Genomic DNA, 19,625 nt, shown 5'->3' on the forward strand with positions numbered 1-19,625 from the left:
ATTGCTGCCTACAGGTCAGATTCTCTGATGGGCCAAGTTCTGGTGTCCAAGAGTATTTTCTGTTTCATCGCAAACTTTACTGGGTGATTTGCTCTGAAATGTCACATCAATTGTGGTAGACTCAGAGAAACATTTCATGGAGCAAACAGCGTTGACCCATTCTGGACGGGAACCCCTTTTGGTGTTTTTAAGCATTATGTTATACTTTAGCTGTTGAAAAATAACAGATCTACAAGGGAAAAACATTTTTGAATAGTTCAACTAGCCAATCTACATTGACACGTTGTGAGCTTGTAGACTGGCCATTTGAACTATTCAAAGATGTTTTACAAAATAGTAAAAAAAAAGGCAAAGAAGATTAGGGATGAGGGGTTTAGCGGTGACGAAAATGGAGCCCCTAGTATGCGATACACGTTGCCATAGCACCCGTTTTAACCGTCTGCCTGTGTCCCATATGGAGATCTCTGTATCTGCCTGTGTCTGAAGAGTGAAGACTGTGACTGTGAAAAGTGGAATGGTTAAGTAATCAAATGGCAGGTGTGGGGTTGCCATGGCAATCAATTGACTGTATCCCACCGACTCGAGGCCGGGGCACTGCACTCCCTGTGGTGGTGTGGAATGTGTGTGTCGAATTTGAAGTCAGTGGGGCGAACGGTTCTCGAGTTACGTGGATTACAGACGCACACTCGTACTGTACTAAGACGTGGTGCATTTAAAGTAGGATGTTACTGTGTTGGTTGAGACGGTCCTCCAGAAACCACATGATTTTGATGATATCCTGTCCAGTGTTATCTGAGTGTGACCTGACGTAACATCACCTGGACATCCCTGATAAAGCTAAGAGCTGACATCATTGGGTCAAAAGCAGCTCTCCCCCAACCCACAAACAACAGAGTGTGATGCAATTTCCTGTATGCATCCTTCAAGACATTTATGTCATGGCCTCCTTCCGTTCAGGATGCTTCACCATCTGCTCTGCTGATATGTTAGAGTGACGCACGTCGTCGGCCGTCCTATCCTCCTGCCACAGACCCCCGCCATGCTAGCGGTTAGCCCTTCCATCATTCCTTGCACTCCGGAAGAGGCCAACCCCACCCCACACACAAAGCCTCATTAGAATGGGCAAAGAGGGGATCTCACATTGTCAGTGCGGAGCACTGGGCCACTGCCTGCTCCTTTCTACACCGGCCTGTTAATGTCTCTCCAGACGCACGCACGCACGCACGCACGCACGCACGCACGCACGCACGCACGCACGCACGCACACACACACACACACACACACACACACCCGTATCCGCATTTGCCATAGTTTTAAAACCCACTTATTACCCGACAGATTGTCCCAAAGACATTTAATGTGCATGGAAGGCCAACAGTCTTTTTTGCCAATTGTCCCCCCCCCCCCCCCCTCTATCCTTACTTTTTTTATTTACCGTGATTAAAACCATGAATAAGAAATGGAACATGGAAGTCGTTGATGCCGACTGCAGAACAGACACTAATGACCCTAGACCGCCAGTGCTGGGTGGCACATTGCCTGTGTGGAAGATTCCCAGTGCGGTTTTTGGGCAGATGCAGACGAAAAAATGGACTTCATTTGATGTGAGCCTTTTGTTCCGTAATTCAGCGTAATTCAGTCCATTCTGATTTCTGAGGGTGTTCTGTTCACGAACAGAACTGCAAAAACGGCTAAGGGAACATGCCCTGTGCAGATGTATTCGGCACGCGAAAAAGAGACAACTGGTGATTACTGTCACTGCTATCCTGCGTGCGCTTCCCCTCAATGTGTTTCTGTACATTAAAGCGGTCATCTCTAGGTTGTGTTTCGTCTACTTCTGTCTCTCAGGGGTCTGGTGGAGGAAGAGGAGGCGAGGCTGTGTGGCCTGTGACTGGAGACAGATGGACTGACTGGAGAACGGACAGACCCCCCCCCCCCCCCCCCCCACGGATCACGAGCAGACACACAACGGCAAAAAAAAGACCAGACCCGGTTCGGACGTATGGGATGAAGGTTAAAGCACCTCCCGACCGCAATTTGAGCACAGATGTAAACTTCTCATGAGAGATTAATGTCGTCTGGGGGCCCGGGCAAGGCCATTGATAACAGGTCGCTGGCAGATGACCCCCAGACTACAAGAAAGATGGAACTGTCTAAAATAGGCTGGGGGATGGTAATGCCATGAGTGTCTATTCATACTAGATGCGTGCGTGCGTGCGTGCGTGCGTGCGTGCGTGCGTGCGTGCGTGCGTGCGTGCGTGCGTGCGTGCGTGTGCGCGCATGCGCGTGAGTGTGTGTCTCTGTCTGTGATCTAGGAGTTTAAGGAGAGGACAGTTTCTTAAGTTTTCTCTGTATCTACTGGGTCAGATATAGTGCAAGTACAGGCGTCAACACACACACACACACACACACACACACACACACACACACACACACACACACACACACAAACACACAAACACACAGATAGAAAGAGAAAAACCTCCGTAGAATCATTCTGTTCCTGATACCCCCTCACCCATCAGTCAAATTAAGCCCAATCTCCAGCACTTAACCTCTGCCCTCTCCACTTGCCGATAAGGCGCTCTCAGCCAGTCAAGGCAGGCCAACTTTGTTTAGCTTTTACAGTCATGTAGTGAATGGAGAAGTCGTGTATTCATGCTTTCTTGGCACATAACTCGCAGTCAAACTGGTCATGTGTACTTGCAGCATGTTTATATTGCAAATGGTTCATGAAGCTGTTACAGTTTCAACAGAATGCGCACCTGCGTGACTTCAAAAGATAAGGTTATGTCATTAACGCTGCTTCTTTTGAAAAGGCCCCGTTTTGAAATAACCATGTGACAAAAGTATTTCATTGTAGTATTTTATACGATATATAAAGTATTCTACTAGTGAAGATAATGATGATGATAATAAACCCCTCTGCTTATATCAAACTCTGAGTGATTTTCTTTTGTCACCGTTTAGCGCATGTGATGACAATGAAACACGTGGGATTCTTGTGGCAGAGAGGTTACCCCTTCCGTGCGCGGAACAGAGGATGATTTATGTCCCTTCATTCATCTTCATGCTTAACCCATTTTTACCTGGGAACGATTCTATAAATGTCTTCTAAATCCTGACAGTTTTCTGAAAAAGCTATGTTTCTACAGTATGTCAGTCGTTCTTGGCAAAATAGCAGACCTACAAGCTCGTAGCGCGCCACTCGGTGGCGCGCTACGAGCTTGTAGATCTGCTATTTTTCAATAGCTAAAGCATAACATAATGCTTACACCAAAAGGGGTTCCCGCCCAAAATGACTTAACCCACGATGTGAACGCTCCCCGGCTATTAATGATATCAATGCTTGTTAGCTCAGCCATAAAGATGAAAGATGCCGCTAATAACGGATCAGATAAGATTAGCCACAGCCTAGCGGACCTCTTCGAGAAGTTCCCCTCTGACTGTATTAAGTGAGATCAGTGTCTGGAGATGATTGGCTGGTGGTGCTGCACGGCTGCGGTGACTTGTTTAATTGTCCGGGCATCAGTGGCGTGCACAGACATTTAGAGGGGCAGGTGCTCAAGTGGAAAAAAAGGGCACTTTGTGCAGCGCGTGGAACCGGCCGGTATAGATTGTGGGGCCTAAATAATATATTAGAAGCTTTTTATCAAGAATTGATCAATGTTACCATGGTCCACATACTGTACAGTGTAACTGTACAAAATAAGAAAAAAAAGGGCACATTGCCAAATTGCTCTAGCACCCCCTAGTGTCTGTCTGTGCACGCCACTGCCGGGCATGCATGGAACACGGCCGGGAGGAAGCCTACACTGTGTCTGTTTTTCTCAGGGCCGCAGTACTCAATCATGTCCTCAGAAGACTGGATCTGAGAGACACTCTGCTCCTTCAGTCCGTCCACGCCAGACAACTTGCATGGAATAAATAATATACAGTATCCACAACAAACCACCCTGTTCCCCTGACCCCAAGGGGTCGTCGATCTCTCTTGGCCTCACGGTTTTAATACTAAAATATCTGTCTCCTCTGCTCATCGATCCCCTTGGGAAAGAGGGCCACATTTCTTTGCCCCAAGAGTTGTATTTCCCTCTTTTACTTCCTCTGTCGCCTCCTCTGAGGCCGATCTCTCGAGGAAAGGTGGTGGGAATGTCTTCAAAGCTGCACAAATAATAATACACACTACTATTTTGACCCGTTAAAACTGGGAAAGCTTTGGTGTCACACACACACACACACACACACACACACACACACACACACACACACATGAACCTCTTTAGAAGAGTGGTTTAGTTTAAAAAATAGCAGATATACAAGCTCACAGCACATCACTTTGTGCCGTGCTGCGAGTTCGTACAGCTGCTATTTTTGAACATTATTTTTTTTTAATCTTGAAAATGTTTGATGTCTCTCTTTTCTACATGGGGGACTTTTCAGATTACAGTATTACAGGTAGCTCTGAATTGGTGATGCAACCGATTGCAACCGCCTTTATTTTATGATTACGGTATAGATCCAGTCCACCATTCTTCTTTGAATTCCTGAGTGTGTGAAAATGCCTAACCCCCCGCCACCCCCCCCCCCCACCCCCCCCCCACCCCCCTGCTTGCCATCCAAGTGTCCATCATACGAACACTGAAAGAAATGCCTTTTAACCCCTAAAATCCAGACTGTGACAATGAGGTGGCCCGGGGCAGGACTCTGGCACCTCTGCTCCTTCAAGCCGGACAATTTGATTTGGGAGGAAGAGTTTCAAAGCTGCGTCATGGGTCAGCAGGTCAGCAAGGGGCCTTGGCCTTTTCATCCCTTTGGCCTTGATGAGTTGTGTGGAGGAGGGGGTAAGAAGAAGCCGTACCAACTGGCAAACGCCAACAAACAAAGAAGTAATTGGTAAAAAAAAGTATATATGGAGAGTGGATTCAGTAGGATTTACAAATGATTTTCTCATGCTGAGACAAACTATTTCACTGAGCAAACCGAGTTCATAATAACATCCCGTTGACTTCACGTTGGGATGGAACGCCTTCAAGTCGAGAGTGACAGAACGACAGACCACGAATTATGAAATCTGAGCTTATGGTATCAGTCAACATATCTTCAATTTGCACCTGAGGAATTCGATTAAGGCCTGAGGTAATGGTATCCAGGTCAGCTTGTATGACACAACTCCGCTTTCCACCTACACACACAGGTAACCCCCAAAAATACCCTTATCCCCGCCTGATCGCCCAGGCAAATAAACACTGTCCACGGTGAGGAGAAAAAGTCATTTTTTATGGTTTCTTCAAGGCGGCGTGGAAGTAAGGCTGGTGGTGTTTATAAAGCAAATAAATAAGAGAAAAGGTGGGGGGGTTGAATCAGGGCACAAAATAAGAATTGTAAAAATATACAAAGTCGAGTGAGCTATTGAGAAAGTATTTCCTTAACAAGAGAGGAACAAATAATAAATTATGGGGCCCCCCTTTCCCCTGAGGCAGGACTGCCATGGCTGAGGGTAGCGGAACGTGGGCATCCCTCTCTCTTTATAGGGGTCATGTTCGGGCTCCCACCATGGGGGAGGAGGGAGGGAGGGAGCACAGACAATTTGGCATGTTAATTGAACTCTGAGAGTGTAACAATGCACAATGCTGGATTTAACTTTATCATGACGAGAGAGGTTCCACTGCTGTTGTTCCTAAAACAAATATTCACACTCTTTACTTTTACTTTATTTGTTTATTTGGACAGGACAATGCATATTAATGGACGTCACATGGACGTAAATACACCGGATATAGCACAGTTGCTAATTTTCATCCGCAGTCCTCACAAGAAACACAAAACGGAAAAACAGACAGTCAAACAGTGGAATACATTTACATAACATTACATAGGGAACACAGCATAAACGCATGCACACACAAATACCGGTAGCTCTTTCGTACACTGCTACCATGTCATGGTAGGACGGAGGATGGTGGTAGTGTGACCGTGTAAATCTCAGGGCCCTCATCATGTCATTGACAGGTTTTTTTTCCTTCTTTTTTTGGCCCTTGTAGCCTATCTACATTCTGTTTCGGCATGCATAACCAAGAGACATGCTGACAGCCGTGGCCCTGAATTTACCCCACGCTCCCCGCATGTGTATGTCCCACAGCAGGTGGCAAACTCCGCCAACCAACATTACAAACTTTTCAACTCTTTCACCCGTCATTTAGATCAGGGGTTCTCAACCCGTGGGTCGCGACCCCCCGGGGGGTCGCCAAATTATTTTAGGGGGTCCCCAAATTATTTTCAGAAAAAAAAAAAAAAAAAAATATTTTCACGATTTTTCAAAAATAGCTTTCAATAGCTAAATTATAACAATGCTTAAAACACCAAAAGGGGTTCCCGCCCAAAATGGTTTAAGGTTATTGTAGCAGTCAATTTATATTGGGGGTCGGGAGTGGGCGGGGCGGGGGTCCCGAGACGTTGCCAAAGCATTTTAGGGGGTCCCCGGCCAAAAACGTTGAGAACCCCTGATTTAGATAAATATTTCACACCTTCACTTAATTCTTGGCAGATACTTCAATGCTGACAAAGAATAGTGGCTTTTTTTTTACCGTTCCTGTTGATTTCACCAAACTCTGCACCCAGCGAGTTAGTCTTGGCCCAAAGTTCATAAAAGTTTCCCTTTTGTCCCTAAGTGTTCAATTAATCAACTTCAGACGGGGTAATTGATGGAAGCGGATAAAAGTCTCGGCTATGGGGACCACAAGAAAACAGCCAGGATTGGCATTCTGTTGCTTTCATTCCCATTAAAGGTTGCTAGCATCTTTTTAAGCACAGTGACTTTATTGTCAGCCCAGGGCTTACACAGACCCAGCCATTTGCAGTATTGCACTCTTGGCAGATGGCCTGCATGGGTCATGGCCACCCCTTTGTGTTCAGTTCACATGTTAAGCAGCTGCACCTTGTCATTAAAATGGCCTGCTTCCATGCACTTGTAGGGTAAATATCTGAACTTCATGTTTTGGTGTAAGGAAATTATCATCTTGTTACATGTCAAACTCATTATACTTTCGGTGCTGTGTTAGGTCCACCGGACTTGATGCATTTTCAGAGATGGCCTTTTGTGTGTTTTTAGATTGCATACACGAGAGTGGCAGAAAGAGAGAGGGGAACTTACAATATCATGATTAAAATGTTGTGATTTAATCTGTTGAACTACCATGTCCTCCAAACTACAGTATAACCAGTTTGACTTTCTTATTTTAGGGATTGTAAATGCAATGCTTTTGTTATATCTATTTCTAGTGCAACTGAAAGGAGATTTTTTTCATCATTCGGCTGACTTACTTGAGCATATAACCAATTTATCTTCCTGTGCCTCTGAAGACTTAGAGCCAGAGCCTACTGGAGCCAGTCAGCCAGAGCACCAGTAGTCCAAACTATCATAATTTGGGCTGGGAGTAAGAAATCACATGTGTCACAGTTTATGTAGGCAGTCGTAGCCTCGGGCTATGGCGGGGTTCGAATTTGGAACAAACTACGAAATCATTTTCTTGGAGCGCTGGTCATTCATCTTGTCCCAGACACCCAGACACCTAGGCCTGCTTCCTGTCAGCGCAGACAGGACCGGCAGGTAACTTCAATATTCTATATTGTTGAATCCCATGTTAGTTCTGTAATTATATTTTACATGCAATTCATCCAAATCTAATCCTGAGTTCACTGCCATGTAAAAGGATGTATGACTTCCTTCAGGTCCGAAGACCAAATCGGGTGGAAAAATATATGACATGATGTCTTTGATTATCTGGATAAATCCTTTGAGGGCTGAGTAAAGAACTTCACCATGTGGAGCAAATTCATATTACTTTGTGGCGATAAGAAGGTTATCCACCAATCAATCTAGGAATTCTGTACTCCAAGTGAGTCCATTACTAACTGTGTGTGTGTGTGTGTGTGTGTGTGTGTGTGTGTGTGTGTGTGTGTGTGTGTGTGTGTGTGTGTGTGTGTGTGTGTGTGTGTGTGTGTGTGTGTGTGTGTGTGTGTGTGTGTGTGTGTGTGTGTGTGTGTGTGTGTGTGTGTGTGTGTGTGTGTGTGTGTGTGTGTGCGTGCGCGTGTGTGTGTGTGTGTGTGTGTGTGCGTGTGTGTGTGCGTGCGCATGTGTGCGTGCGTGCGCGCGCGCGCATGTGCGCGTGCGTGCGCATGTGCGCGCGTGTGATGGTGCTCAAACGCTCTAAAGGACTTCATCTTTGCCGTATTTCATCTTTAACTAGACACTTTCTTCAGCTTGTCTCCTGAGACTCTTCATAACTGACCATTAAATGGCCAGTTGAATGTCCACTTTGTCCAGCCACCAGCGGGCCTCAGTAAAGCTATACAGGGGCCATAGCTTGCCTTTGTGACTTCACTTCTTATACCAGAGGACTTGTCAAGCCTCGCAATCTTTTACGGGTCTGTTTGAGGACCCCCCCCCCCCCCAAAAAAAAAAAAAGAAAGAAAAAAGAAAACAGACCCCCCCACCCCCCCTCAACAACATCTGCTACCAATTTGGCTGAGGCATTCCTGCAGTCGGTGCTGTTTAATATTCACATGGGTTAGGATCTGCCGGGACAGGGGGGTGGGTGGAGGGGGAGCGCGGCTCACCTTCCATAATGCTGTGGTCTACAGTTCAGAGTCAGACATAGTGAAAAATGAGGGGTTATAAGAAAGAGTGAGCTGGACCAGGGCTCCGGGTTAACCAGGCTAATTTGCCCTGATAATAATGGTGTTCACACAAGGCCTTTGGGGAGCAGCGATGTGTAGAACATGGGCCTGACGCTGCAGCCTGCAACCACACAGGAAGTTTACAACGCGGCCCAGCAAATCAAAACGCATTTAATCATCAAACACGCAGTATGGAACTGGCAGCAGATCCAGAGAGCCAGCAGGCCCTCCTGAAGATGAAGACAAATGTTTCGAGGAGAAGGGGGCCAGCGAGAGACGCAGAGCGTGCACCTCAGGAGCACATTTCAGGGAGTTGAAGCCCCAGATTTGATGTGGCCTGCTACCCAAAACATGACATGCCAAAGGTGCATGTTTCCTTTTACTCTTGCCAAGTGCCTTCAGCGGATACACACACAGACATCATAGGGTCATAGGGTCGTTTTAAAACAATGTTTTTAATTGTTCTCGTGTGATGAGTTGCACCATGGAGTGAGTGATAAAGATGGATGCATTGGAACTTTTATAGGAAATTACATGTGCATGGTAGACTGATAATCCCATTTTATTAGCAGCAATCAAAATACCCCGCACATACAAAGCCTTGCCATGTGTGCTCCCTGATTGATCTAAAGCAGCGAACAATAACCCTGTTAATATAAAATTAGACCAATTACATAACATACTGTAGTCTCATTCAACAGGGCCACTAAAAGGTCCTTTTGGATTATAAGGATGTATCCCAGGCAGGCACTCAATTTAGAAATCTTTTAGAGGAAATCTTTTCAAGTTTATTCCACATACCATGGTATAATGTTGTATAGTATATGTTTATGCTTACTTCTATGTGAATCGCGTTGTTGTGGTTTATATTACTGTATGTTTACTCAACCTTTGATGAAATACAATACTTTGCACACAGAAATCATCAACAAGCAAACACACAAGAGACCTAAAATATTTCATTCATATAATATATTTTATGGTGGGACATTGTGGGAATATTTATCTATTTGAGAATACAGCAGCTAAAAGTAAACCTCAGTTTGCTCCAGGGAGGCATCAAAAATAAATTCTGCCTGGATTTATTGGAGTTTTGTAATCCCAATGTTTGCAGGGGAGAACATAGAGAAACTTGATGTAAGCATGTGACCATACTGTACTGTATATACATCATGTTGCGTGTTTATTGGAGTTTTATTTTAGACCACCTACAGGGAGTCAAGACCAGACCAGAAATGATTGTAATCCTAAATTGAGAGATCAATACTTCCTTGTGATTACAAGGAATTGGGCATGACTTCACAGTCTTTCTTACCTGGGTTTTGGCCTGCCTGAGAAGACCTGATGACAAAGAAAATCTAGGTTGAAAATAAAATATTTGGAAACTAGTTAAATCTCAAAACTAGGCAGGTAGGTAGGCAGGCTTGTAGGTAGGTACGCAGGTAGGGTAGGCAGGTAGTAGGTAGGCAGGCAGGCAGGTAGGGTAGGCAGGTAGTAGGTAGGCAGGCAGGCAGGTAGGTAGGCAGGCAGGTAGGTACTGGGTAGGTGGGTATGTGGGTAGGGTGGGCAGGTAGTGGGTAGGCAGGCAGGTAGGTACTAGGTGGGTAGTGGGTAGGTGGGCAGGCATTAGGTAGGCAGGCAGGTAGGTACTAGCTGCGTAGTAGGTAGGCAGGCAGGTAGGTAGGTAGGTACTAGGCAGGCAGGCACAGTAGGTAGGTAGGTACTGGTAATGTAGGTACTAGGTAGGTAGGCAGGCAGGCAGGTAGGTACTAGGCAGGTACGTACGTAGGCCTACTAGGTAGGTACTAGGTAGGTAGGCAGGTACGGTAGATAGGTAAATGGTGCATTTATATAGCGCCTTAATCCAAGGTGCTTTACATAGATTGTGCATTACATTCACCCATTCACACACACATTCATACACCGATGGTGGCGGAAACCATGCAAGGCACCAACCACTAATTCTGGGGCCGGGGTTCGAACTGGCAACCTTGCGGTTGCCATCCACGGCATCCAGCCACTCTACCCCTGAGCCACTGCCGCCGTAGGTACTGATAGGTAGGCAGGCAGGCAGGCAGGCAGGCAGGCAGGCGTACTAATAATAGGGGTATAATAATAATAATAATATTAATTAAAAACTACTACTAATACAAATTATTATATATATTATATTATATTATTATATTATTATTGCATGCTGCTCATATTGTTATGCCAAATTAAACCTTTATCATTATCATTATACAACTAAACATCTCAGACTATGTACAAGATCTGCTATACCTACACCGGTGTGTGACATGGCAACACCATGTCACATGACATCAGATCATCACACACAGCTGGCCATCGTGCCACCTTGATGATGGAGCAGTGAGTGAACGTAACTCTAGTGCATACTGTACTGTACTGCAGTGAAGGCATGTGAACTTTCATCCAGGTAAATAATGAATGATAATAATATACAATTGCTAAATAATCTATATTAACAAGCTTGTCCCGTTACATTACTATAGCCTGCGTTAATTAGCATCACATGGCTAAGCTAATTAAAAGATGTTCCCATCTCTTTCTTTCTTTAGTTGTAAACCCCGTGTAAAGTTTAACCACTTCACGTCAACTTTTCTGCTCAATTATACACGTTATGACATCGTTTTCTTGACTCTATAAAGGACATAAGAGACTACAACATATAACCGTAGATATAGCAGCAGATATATGGGCCATATCTTTCAAATAAAATTTGTATCATATGCGCCCAAATTATCCTCATATCCCGGTTGTTTTGCCCACCTGTGGGGCTTTTGATTCAGCTTTTTTGGGGGAAAGAAAAGATGTGAGTAGACAGAAAATACATAATTTGTGAATATTTGTCCACCAGGCTGGCAAGAGTGGTATGCCAAAAACCACAGATTATGCAGAGACACTAGTGTACATTCAAGATGTTGAAGGTAAGTTTTTTGTTTTTGTTTGTCACCTTAGTATAGTAGTAGTAATTAAGCTAGTATCATTTTCTTTATACAGGCTAATAATAGAAAATACATGCAGCTAAGTACGTCATTAGATTCCTTTAATTGTATGGTGTCAAATTAATACCTTTAAGAAAGTGATTGTGGTAGTGTTTTTGAAAGGCTTTGTGAGTAGACTCTTTTTCACCTGCAGACTACTTTCTATGTGCCTGACTCTGACTGCACCATTTCCATCATGGGCCTGTGCTGTGCTTGTTTGAGGAGTGAGGACACACCAACTAACTGTCAGCTATAGGTGAGTCCTTCTACTTTGCTTTATTGTCTCCACCAGGCCGAAGGCATGGGGAGAGAGTATGTTTTACACTCCGTCCGTCCGTCTGTGTGTCCGTCCGTCTGTGTGTGTGTCCGTCCGTCTGTGTACAGCTAATCTCTGGCACCGTTGGCCCGGCAGATGCTAAACTCTGCACACATACTCCCTGCATGCCAACGACTAACCTCTGCCCTAAATTCTTCAGAACGGCCTGTTATAGCGCCACCATGAGGCCGATTTATGCTAACACATTTTAACCATACATCACGCAAAACAGTATGCACTATCTCTATAGTCATGTGATCAACACGGATCCGTCCCATTTCCCATATTCCATCCCGATTGGCTAAGATTGCCTTCCAAAGCTTGCAGGATTGGTCCGTTTCGAACAAAATGCCACAAATCATGAACACAGCGTGCAATTTCCGTGAAATTATACAGGCACATTCCTATAGGTATTAGGCAGAGGACAAAATGCCACTTAATTCTTTTTCAAATCAGCCTCATGGTGGCGCTATAACAGGCCAATTCCTGCTTTTACCTATAACTGCACCGATCTGTGTACAACTTTGTATGGCCCTCCCTAGAGGCCAAGGAAAAACCTTTGCCCTGCGTTTTTTTGTATCTTTTTAATTTTGAGACCTATTTTCTGATGAGACCTTTGACACACACAGTAGTCATTTTTGAGACAGCTTTTGTTTTCGATTTGTGGAATTGAATTTTGTACTGAATGACCAGTAACCTTGAACTTCGAAGTGAAAACCATTTATTTTCTTATAACTTTATCTATAGGATTTTAACATATTATCCCATTTTGGGGCGGGAACCCCTTTTGGTGTTTTAAGCATTATGTTATACTTTAGCTATTGAAAAATAGCAGATCCCGCGCTACGAGCTTGTAGGTCTGCTATTTTTTGAAAAATCGTGAAAATGTGGCGCACATCTTTGAATATATGTTCTTTCATTTTTAACTCAAATCTTTGCTTCGGGGAGGTCCCTGGAGCAACATATTTTCAGATGGGGGTCGGCGGGCAATTACATATATTTTGGGGGTCCTTGACATGAAAATGTATGAGAACGACTGACATAGAAACATGGATTTTTCAAGAAAACTGTCAGGATTTAGAAGACGTCCTCAGGTCTAAATGGGTTAAAGACATACAGTTGGGTGCCACCGATATTGTCCCTTATCATTTGACCCATTTAGGCCTGACCTCAAAATCTTAAAAAATCCTTCTAAATCCTCCAGTTTTCTGAAATAAATATTTTCACGATTTTTCAAAAATAGCAGACCTACAAGCTCGTAGCGCGCCACTCGGTGGCGCGCTATGAGCTTGTAGATCTGCTATTTTTCAATAGCTAAATTATAACATAATGTTTAAAACACCAAAAGGGGTTCACGCCCAAAATGGGTTAACTGTCCTTTTGCGCAGATCACGCAAACCTCAGCAAAAAGAAAAGGACAATATCGATGGCCTCCAACTGTACAACCCTACCCTTCCCGGTCCCCTCGCACACACAAAAATAACAACAATAAAACAATAATTATAAATGAGAAAGAAAAGGAAAAGAAGACTAATAAATAAACACAAAGTTGGAATTAGAAATTTAAAGAGTTAAAAAATAAATAATAAGAGTAAAAACGTTTTTGTACGATTTGCAGACCTGAACAATAAACTAGGGGAAACAGTCGTGTGTCAAAACAATCAGACTATACGGCCAAACTGAATCCAACTTTGCTTCTACCGGCCACTTACACTGTTGAATAATAGTGGGAAGAATGGGAATGGGAGGGGTGAGGGGAATTTTAAAGAGGAACGGAGGTACCAAGATTCAACTGCTCTGGGAGAGAGAGAATACCATCCCCAAGTTCTTCTCTTTAGGATGGTGATGACTGATGAGAGATGGAACCGATTTTCACAACATGCTATTAGAAAGGAGGGTAAGGGTGGGGAGGGGGAGGGGGGGATGACATACCGGTATAGTTGGCTGCAGTATATTACTGTATGGTCCTGTAGCTTTATAATTATGTCTCAATGAAACCCTCATACATATTATTGGATTGTGTTTCCGAAGTACGCTCTGGGAATGTGCTCCGATTTCAGAGTCTGGTTTTGACGTCACAGAATGCTCTGATTAGAGATGTCACGATACCGATACCAGTATCGGGGGGGAAAGTGGCCCGATATTATTTGGTCGTATCGGAATCGGTGAGTCACGCCAGTCTTTGCACCGATCTGAAGCCTATATGGGTTGACTGTAACCTGACTCCGCCAGATGGGGCAGCAGAGAGTACACTGCTCAAGGCAGCACTGTGTATGGCTTGATCCCGCCTCTAGCTGCTGCTGATTGGCCAGGCCGTTTTGTGCCCGGGCATCAAGTCTGCCTGAGAGTTCCCAGATGGGAGCAGGAGGGGGGAACCCAGTGTACTCTCTGCTGCCCCATCTGGCGGAGTCAGGTTAGGTTGACGGCCCATGGCAGGTAAATAAAAAAAAGTCAGTCTCTGTGATACACAGCACTCGTGACACAGACCACGCTGAATTGACAAAGGACAAGAGGGCACTCCATTACCCTGTGCGTATTTGCGAATGCAACCAATGTCAGACAGGCCTTGTGACATAACAAATATTACAATGCAGCTGTAATGGCAACAATGAGGGATAGTAAGTGTGTATTGAATTGCTTTCGTTTAATCTTTATCTATAGTCTGAGTTAACCCATTCTGGGCGGGAACCACTTTTGGTGTTAGCATTATGTTATGCTTTAGCTATTGAAAAATAGCAGATCTACAAGCTCATAGCGCGCCACCGAGTGGCGCGCTACGAGCTTGTAGGTCTGCTATTTTTGAAAAATCGAAGAACGACTGACATAGAAACAGCTTTTTCAGAAAACTGTCAGGATGTAGAAGACATTTATATCATTATCTTAGGAATTGTCACAGTGTCAACTGTTACCCAGAACCCAGTCGAGAGCAAAGATGGTATTTGAGCAGGCTGAGAGAGAGCCAGGCCAGGCCTGTCTCCTGTGAGGGTGATGTGAATCATGTGACACCTCTGTTGCTCCCCTCAATAAAGGACAATCCCTTGCCATGGCAACTGCATAAAACATCTGACTGCCCATTTGAGGAAAGATCTGGGTGGAATGTACTGTACAGTACAGTACAAGCATACAATTTATTATACTATACATTGTGTGCAGATCCACGTTTACGCTTTAGTGAGCTGACGCGCCATGTTCTCTGCACATTGTGACACGCGTGAACGGAGAGAAATCTTGTCGTTGTAGTAGAATGCAGGAAATTCCTCTCTGCCAGGCAAATGTAACCCCAAGGACACAGTACAGTTGGGTGCCACCGATATTGTCCCTTATCATTTGACCCATTTAGGCCTGACCTCAAAATTTAAAAAAAAATCCTTCTAAATCCTCCAGTTTTCTGAAATAAATATTTTCACGATTTTTCAAAAATAGCAGACCTACAAAGCTCGTAGCGCGCCACTCGGTGGCTAAATTATAACATAATGTTTAAAACACCAAAAGGGGTTCCCGCCCCCAAAATGGGTTAACTGTCCTTTTGCGCAGATCACGCAAACCTCAGCAAAAAGAAAAGGACAATATCAATGGCCTCCAACTGTACGTATACCGTATGGCATTATGCCTGTGTTTTATTTTCCCTGCCCCTATCTTGTGTCTCACTCATCCTGGAGCTCTGTAGTTGTCTCTGTGGTCTGTTGTTACATGGCATGAACAGACTTTCCACACTTCTGACAAGTTCTGAGCATGTTTCACATTCCCACTGTGTTTTTCCATTGCATGGAAGAGCATTTTGGCTCGGTGTTGACAGAAACCCAAAACATTCAGTTCATTCCGTCCTGTTGTGGTCACATTTAACATTTAAACATGATTCAGGGGGAAAAGAAACACTTATATTATACTATGGACTACCCTAAACAATACATATTTCAATAGCAGTTTCACATAAAATCCAGTGAGTGGTATAATAAAAATAGAGCCATTGCTAGTTTTGGGAGATAAAATGCATAATTAAGACTGCATATAAAGCCATTATAAATACTTGTTACAGCAACAGCCAGCCACCGTGAATAAATACTTGATCTTGATCTTAAGTCAAAGTCTCGGCCTCAGTGAACTGGAGCTGTCCTGTGTTTGCCAAACGGCAAATGAAGTGTAGCTAATGGGGTAATGTGAGATATCACGACACAGAGATTTTGTTCTTTGGGAGATGGTGACTGATGTGTCAAATTTCAAAGAGCCATTGGTTTGTTTGGTTTGTTATACTCTTGTTGACTTTTGAATTGTGGTGTTGGCACAGTGGAATGGTGCAAGTGGCTTGGGTCACTGGGTTGTAGTCTGAATTCCTTTTAGCTACTGTATGCCCACAGAGAGATTCATTGCAAATGAGATTAGGACACTATAAGGTGTACTTAAAGCTGCTATAAGCAATAATATGTCAAAATATTAATTACCTTTTTATTTAAAAAAATGTTGGTATTCAGACAGCCAGCAATGTGTAGAACGCTCCCAAAAATAATTTAGTCTCTGTGATGCATCTAGGGGCCACAATCTGCATTCAAAGATGTTCCTAGAAGCTTTGTCATTGGTTTAAAAAAACCTGGTCGCAGTGACTAACCAATCAGGAAGCAGACAGGCAAATCGACCAATGACAAAGCTTCTAGGAAAATCTTTGAATGCAGATTGCTGCCCCTAGATGTGTCACAGAGACTACATTTTTTTGGGAGCGTTCTACCCATTGCTGGCTGTCTGAATACCTAAAAAATAAAAAGGTCAATACAATTTTGACATTATTGCTTATAGCAGCTTTAACAGCAAAGCTCTCATAAAAAGAATTATATTTTTAAGCCATTCTACTTTATTAGATAATAAATATTGGAACATGACAGAAGCAGATAGGAGAGAGAGAAAGAAGGCATGATGATGATGAAGGGGGCACAGTGGCACAGTCGGTAGCGCCTCACAGCTGGAAGGTCCTGGGTTCGATTCCCGCTGGGGACGCTGTGGGCGCTGGGGGGGCATGTATTCTCCTCCGCATCATCAGTGCCCATACCCTTAGGTGACTTAGGGCGACTGTGGCTCAAGAGGTAGAGCAGGTCGTCCAATGATCCATGGGTCGGCGGTTCGAATCCCGGCTCCTCCTGTCTACATGTCGAAGTGTCCTTGGGCAAGACACTGAACCCCAAATTGCTCCCGATGTGCTGGTTGGTACCTTGCATGGCTTCCGCTGCAATCGGTGTATGAATGTGTGTGTGAATGGGTGAATGTAATGCACAATCTATGTAAAAGCGCCTTGGATAAAGGCGCTATATAAATGCACCATTTACCATTTACCATTTAGGTGGGGTTGGCAAAAGGGCCTTTCTGTGTGGAGTTTGCATGTTCTCCCCGTGTCCACTAGTGTAGGTACTCTCACAAAAAGCATGCAGTAATCCTGGTCTCTATACTGCCTCCCCCTGGCCAGCCGGGGCGCCTGATGAAAGGGAAAGGAACTGGTTGGAATAACGTGTTCCTTCCACACGCTACGTCCAACCGGGGAAACTCCCCCCCCCCATGTGAAAAGAAGCAGCTTGCATTGAAGGAAGCTTGAGGTCAGTCCGTTGTTCTCCCCAGGTTGGCAGAGGGAGTGTAGCGCCCAGGATTACATCAGACAATTGACAATGGGTGAAACAAATTGGTGAGAAAAAAGAAGGGATGACATGCAGCAAAGGTCATTTCTCTCTCTCGGTCGTCCTCAGACGAGCCTTCCATCGTCGCTTCCAGTCATTCTGGTTCTCCATACATCCGGCCAGCTCGTTGGTGCTTTGCGCTCCTGCATCTCTCTGGTGTACATCCACATATGTTAGTATGGGACGTCCTCGTGATCGGTGCCCATGTGTTGGTTCCCACAGCACCAGTTTGCTGGCTGGCAGCTCTCCTGGTGTCTTTGGCAGTGTCCTACAAGTCTCATTAGTATTCCAGCATACAGATTCTCGTTGGTAACATGTGTACTCTTGCTGATGTTGAGCACTGTAATGTAACATTCTGGTGTAGCACCCGTCTAGAGCCTTCTGCAGAGTTGGTTTCAGGGTCCAGCATTCACAGTCCATACAGGAGAACAGATTCTACCGTCGCGTAGAAGAAGCTGAGTTTGATTTGTCGGGAGAGGTCGGAGTTCCATACACTGGCCATGCCATTCAGGGCCCTCCATGCAAGTGCCTTCCTCACTTTTAGATCTTGCTCTGTTGAGTTGACCCATGAGCCCATGCAGGTACTTGAAGTCGTTGACTTCCTTCAGAGCAGTGCCTCCTGTTGTTGTGAGAGGTGGATGTTCTGTTTGGATGTTATAGGTGATCACCTCAGTTTTCTTGGCATTCAGCCGAAGGCCAACCGCGGCACACTCCGACTCCACTCTGCTCAAGAGCTCCTGTGCCATGAGTAGGTCATGAGCTGGATTTGAACCCGAGTGTGTGACAAGTTTGACAACATAATGTGCAAATGGTACGTACCTCAGCCCATTGAGCCATCTGCCGTGATTTATCTTCAAAATGTGCCACTGAATTTTTTTTCTGTCTATCTATCTTTGCTAAGCCCTGTGTTTGAGGCACACATGCTTGGGGATTTTCAATGTGTCTGGCCTGGTTTTTACAGTGCGTCCCTCTGGTACGAGATTCCATTTACAATTTTTCAGGCTGTTGTTAGTCTACCAGAGGTCATGTTTACACGACTGGAGTAGCTGTTGAAGAGACAGCCCTCATGTGGGCCAGCCCTCCTGCGGTACAAGGAGGGCTGGCTTTTGGAGTGGTCAAAGTCTCGTGAGTATTCTCACCGTGCTCCCACTGAGTTACAGTTGGAGGCCATCGATGTTGTCCTTTTCTTTTTGCTGAGGTTTGCGTGATCTGCGCAAAACCCCTTTTGGTGTTTTAAACATTATGTTATAATTTAGCTATTGAAAAATAGCAGATCTACAAGCTCATAGCGCGCCACCGAGTGGCGCGCTACGAGCTTGTAGGTCTGCTATTTTTGAAAAATCGTGAAAATATTTATTTCAGAAAACTGGAGGATTTAGAAGGATTTTTTTAAATGTTGAGGTCAGGCCTAAATGGGTCAAATGATAAGGGACAATATCGGTGGCACCCAACTGTATATTTCCCTGGATTTTAAACAGTTATAATAATAATTCTTTACTATGAAAACCTGAGTAATATGTTACTTATTACTCCTTAGAAAAAGTAATAATATTATATTACTTATTACTTGGAATCAAGAGTAATATAGTTACATATTACTTTGTATTACTTTTCAACCGGGCCCCTTCCACCCGCAAAAAGAACACAATCTGTTTAGCCAGCTCCTTTTAGAACTGAATCCAATTCATTGGAATAAGAAGTCTCCAATCAGCCAAACTGAATAATTGCAGGATATAAAACAAAATAGTCAACAGTCTCTCATCAGTCTTTTTTCTGCATTTTGAATTCAACATCAACAATCTGAACTGCACACACTGGCTGCAGCATCTTAAAACAGACATATATATTACAGTATATATTGTACAGTGTTGGGCAATATTACTCAAGAGAGTAATATGTTCCTTAACCCATTTTGACCTGATTCTAGAAATGTCTTCTACACCCTGACAGTTTTCTGAAAAAGCTATGTT

General features: G+C 44.3%; 2 protein-coding genes across 2 annotated transcripts in view; both read left to right on the forward strand.

Annotated features, from left to right (window-relative positions):
- vimr2 (vimentin-related 2) overlaps window positions 1-1,892 on the forward strand; it is a gene marked incomplete at both ends in the record, with an annotated part of 19,297 nt that extends 17,405 nt beyond the window's left edge. Inside the window, one exon of the mRNA XM_079497537.1 lies at window positions 1,850-1,892. Coding sequence (XP_079353663.1) covers window positions 1,850-1,892 — 43 coding nt within the window. The remainder of the gene's footprint in view (window positions 1-1,849) is intronic.
- Window positions 1,893-10,994: 9,102 nt separating this feature from the next.
- Window positions 10,995-19,625, forward strand: part of xpnpep2 (X-prolyl aminopeptidase (aminopeptidase P) 2, membrane-bound) — a 178,314-nt gene continuing 169,683 nt past the window's right edge. The window contains exons 1-3 of the mRNA XM_079521369.1: window positions 10,995-11,117; window positions 11,559-11,628; window positions 11,840-11,941. The gene's annotated coding sequence lies outside the window, so the exon portion shown is untranslated. The remainder of the gene's footprint in view (window positions 11,118-11,558; window positions 11,629-11,839; window positions 11,942-19,625) is intronic.

This window comes from Electrona antarctica, assembly GCF_951216825.1.
Source record: "Electrona antarctica genome assembly, chromosome: 1".
NCBI classification, from domain to species: Eukaryota; Metazoa; Chordata; class Actinopteri; order Myctophiformes; family Myctophidae; genus Electrona; species Electrona antarctica.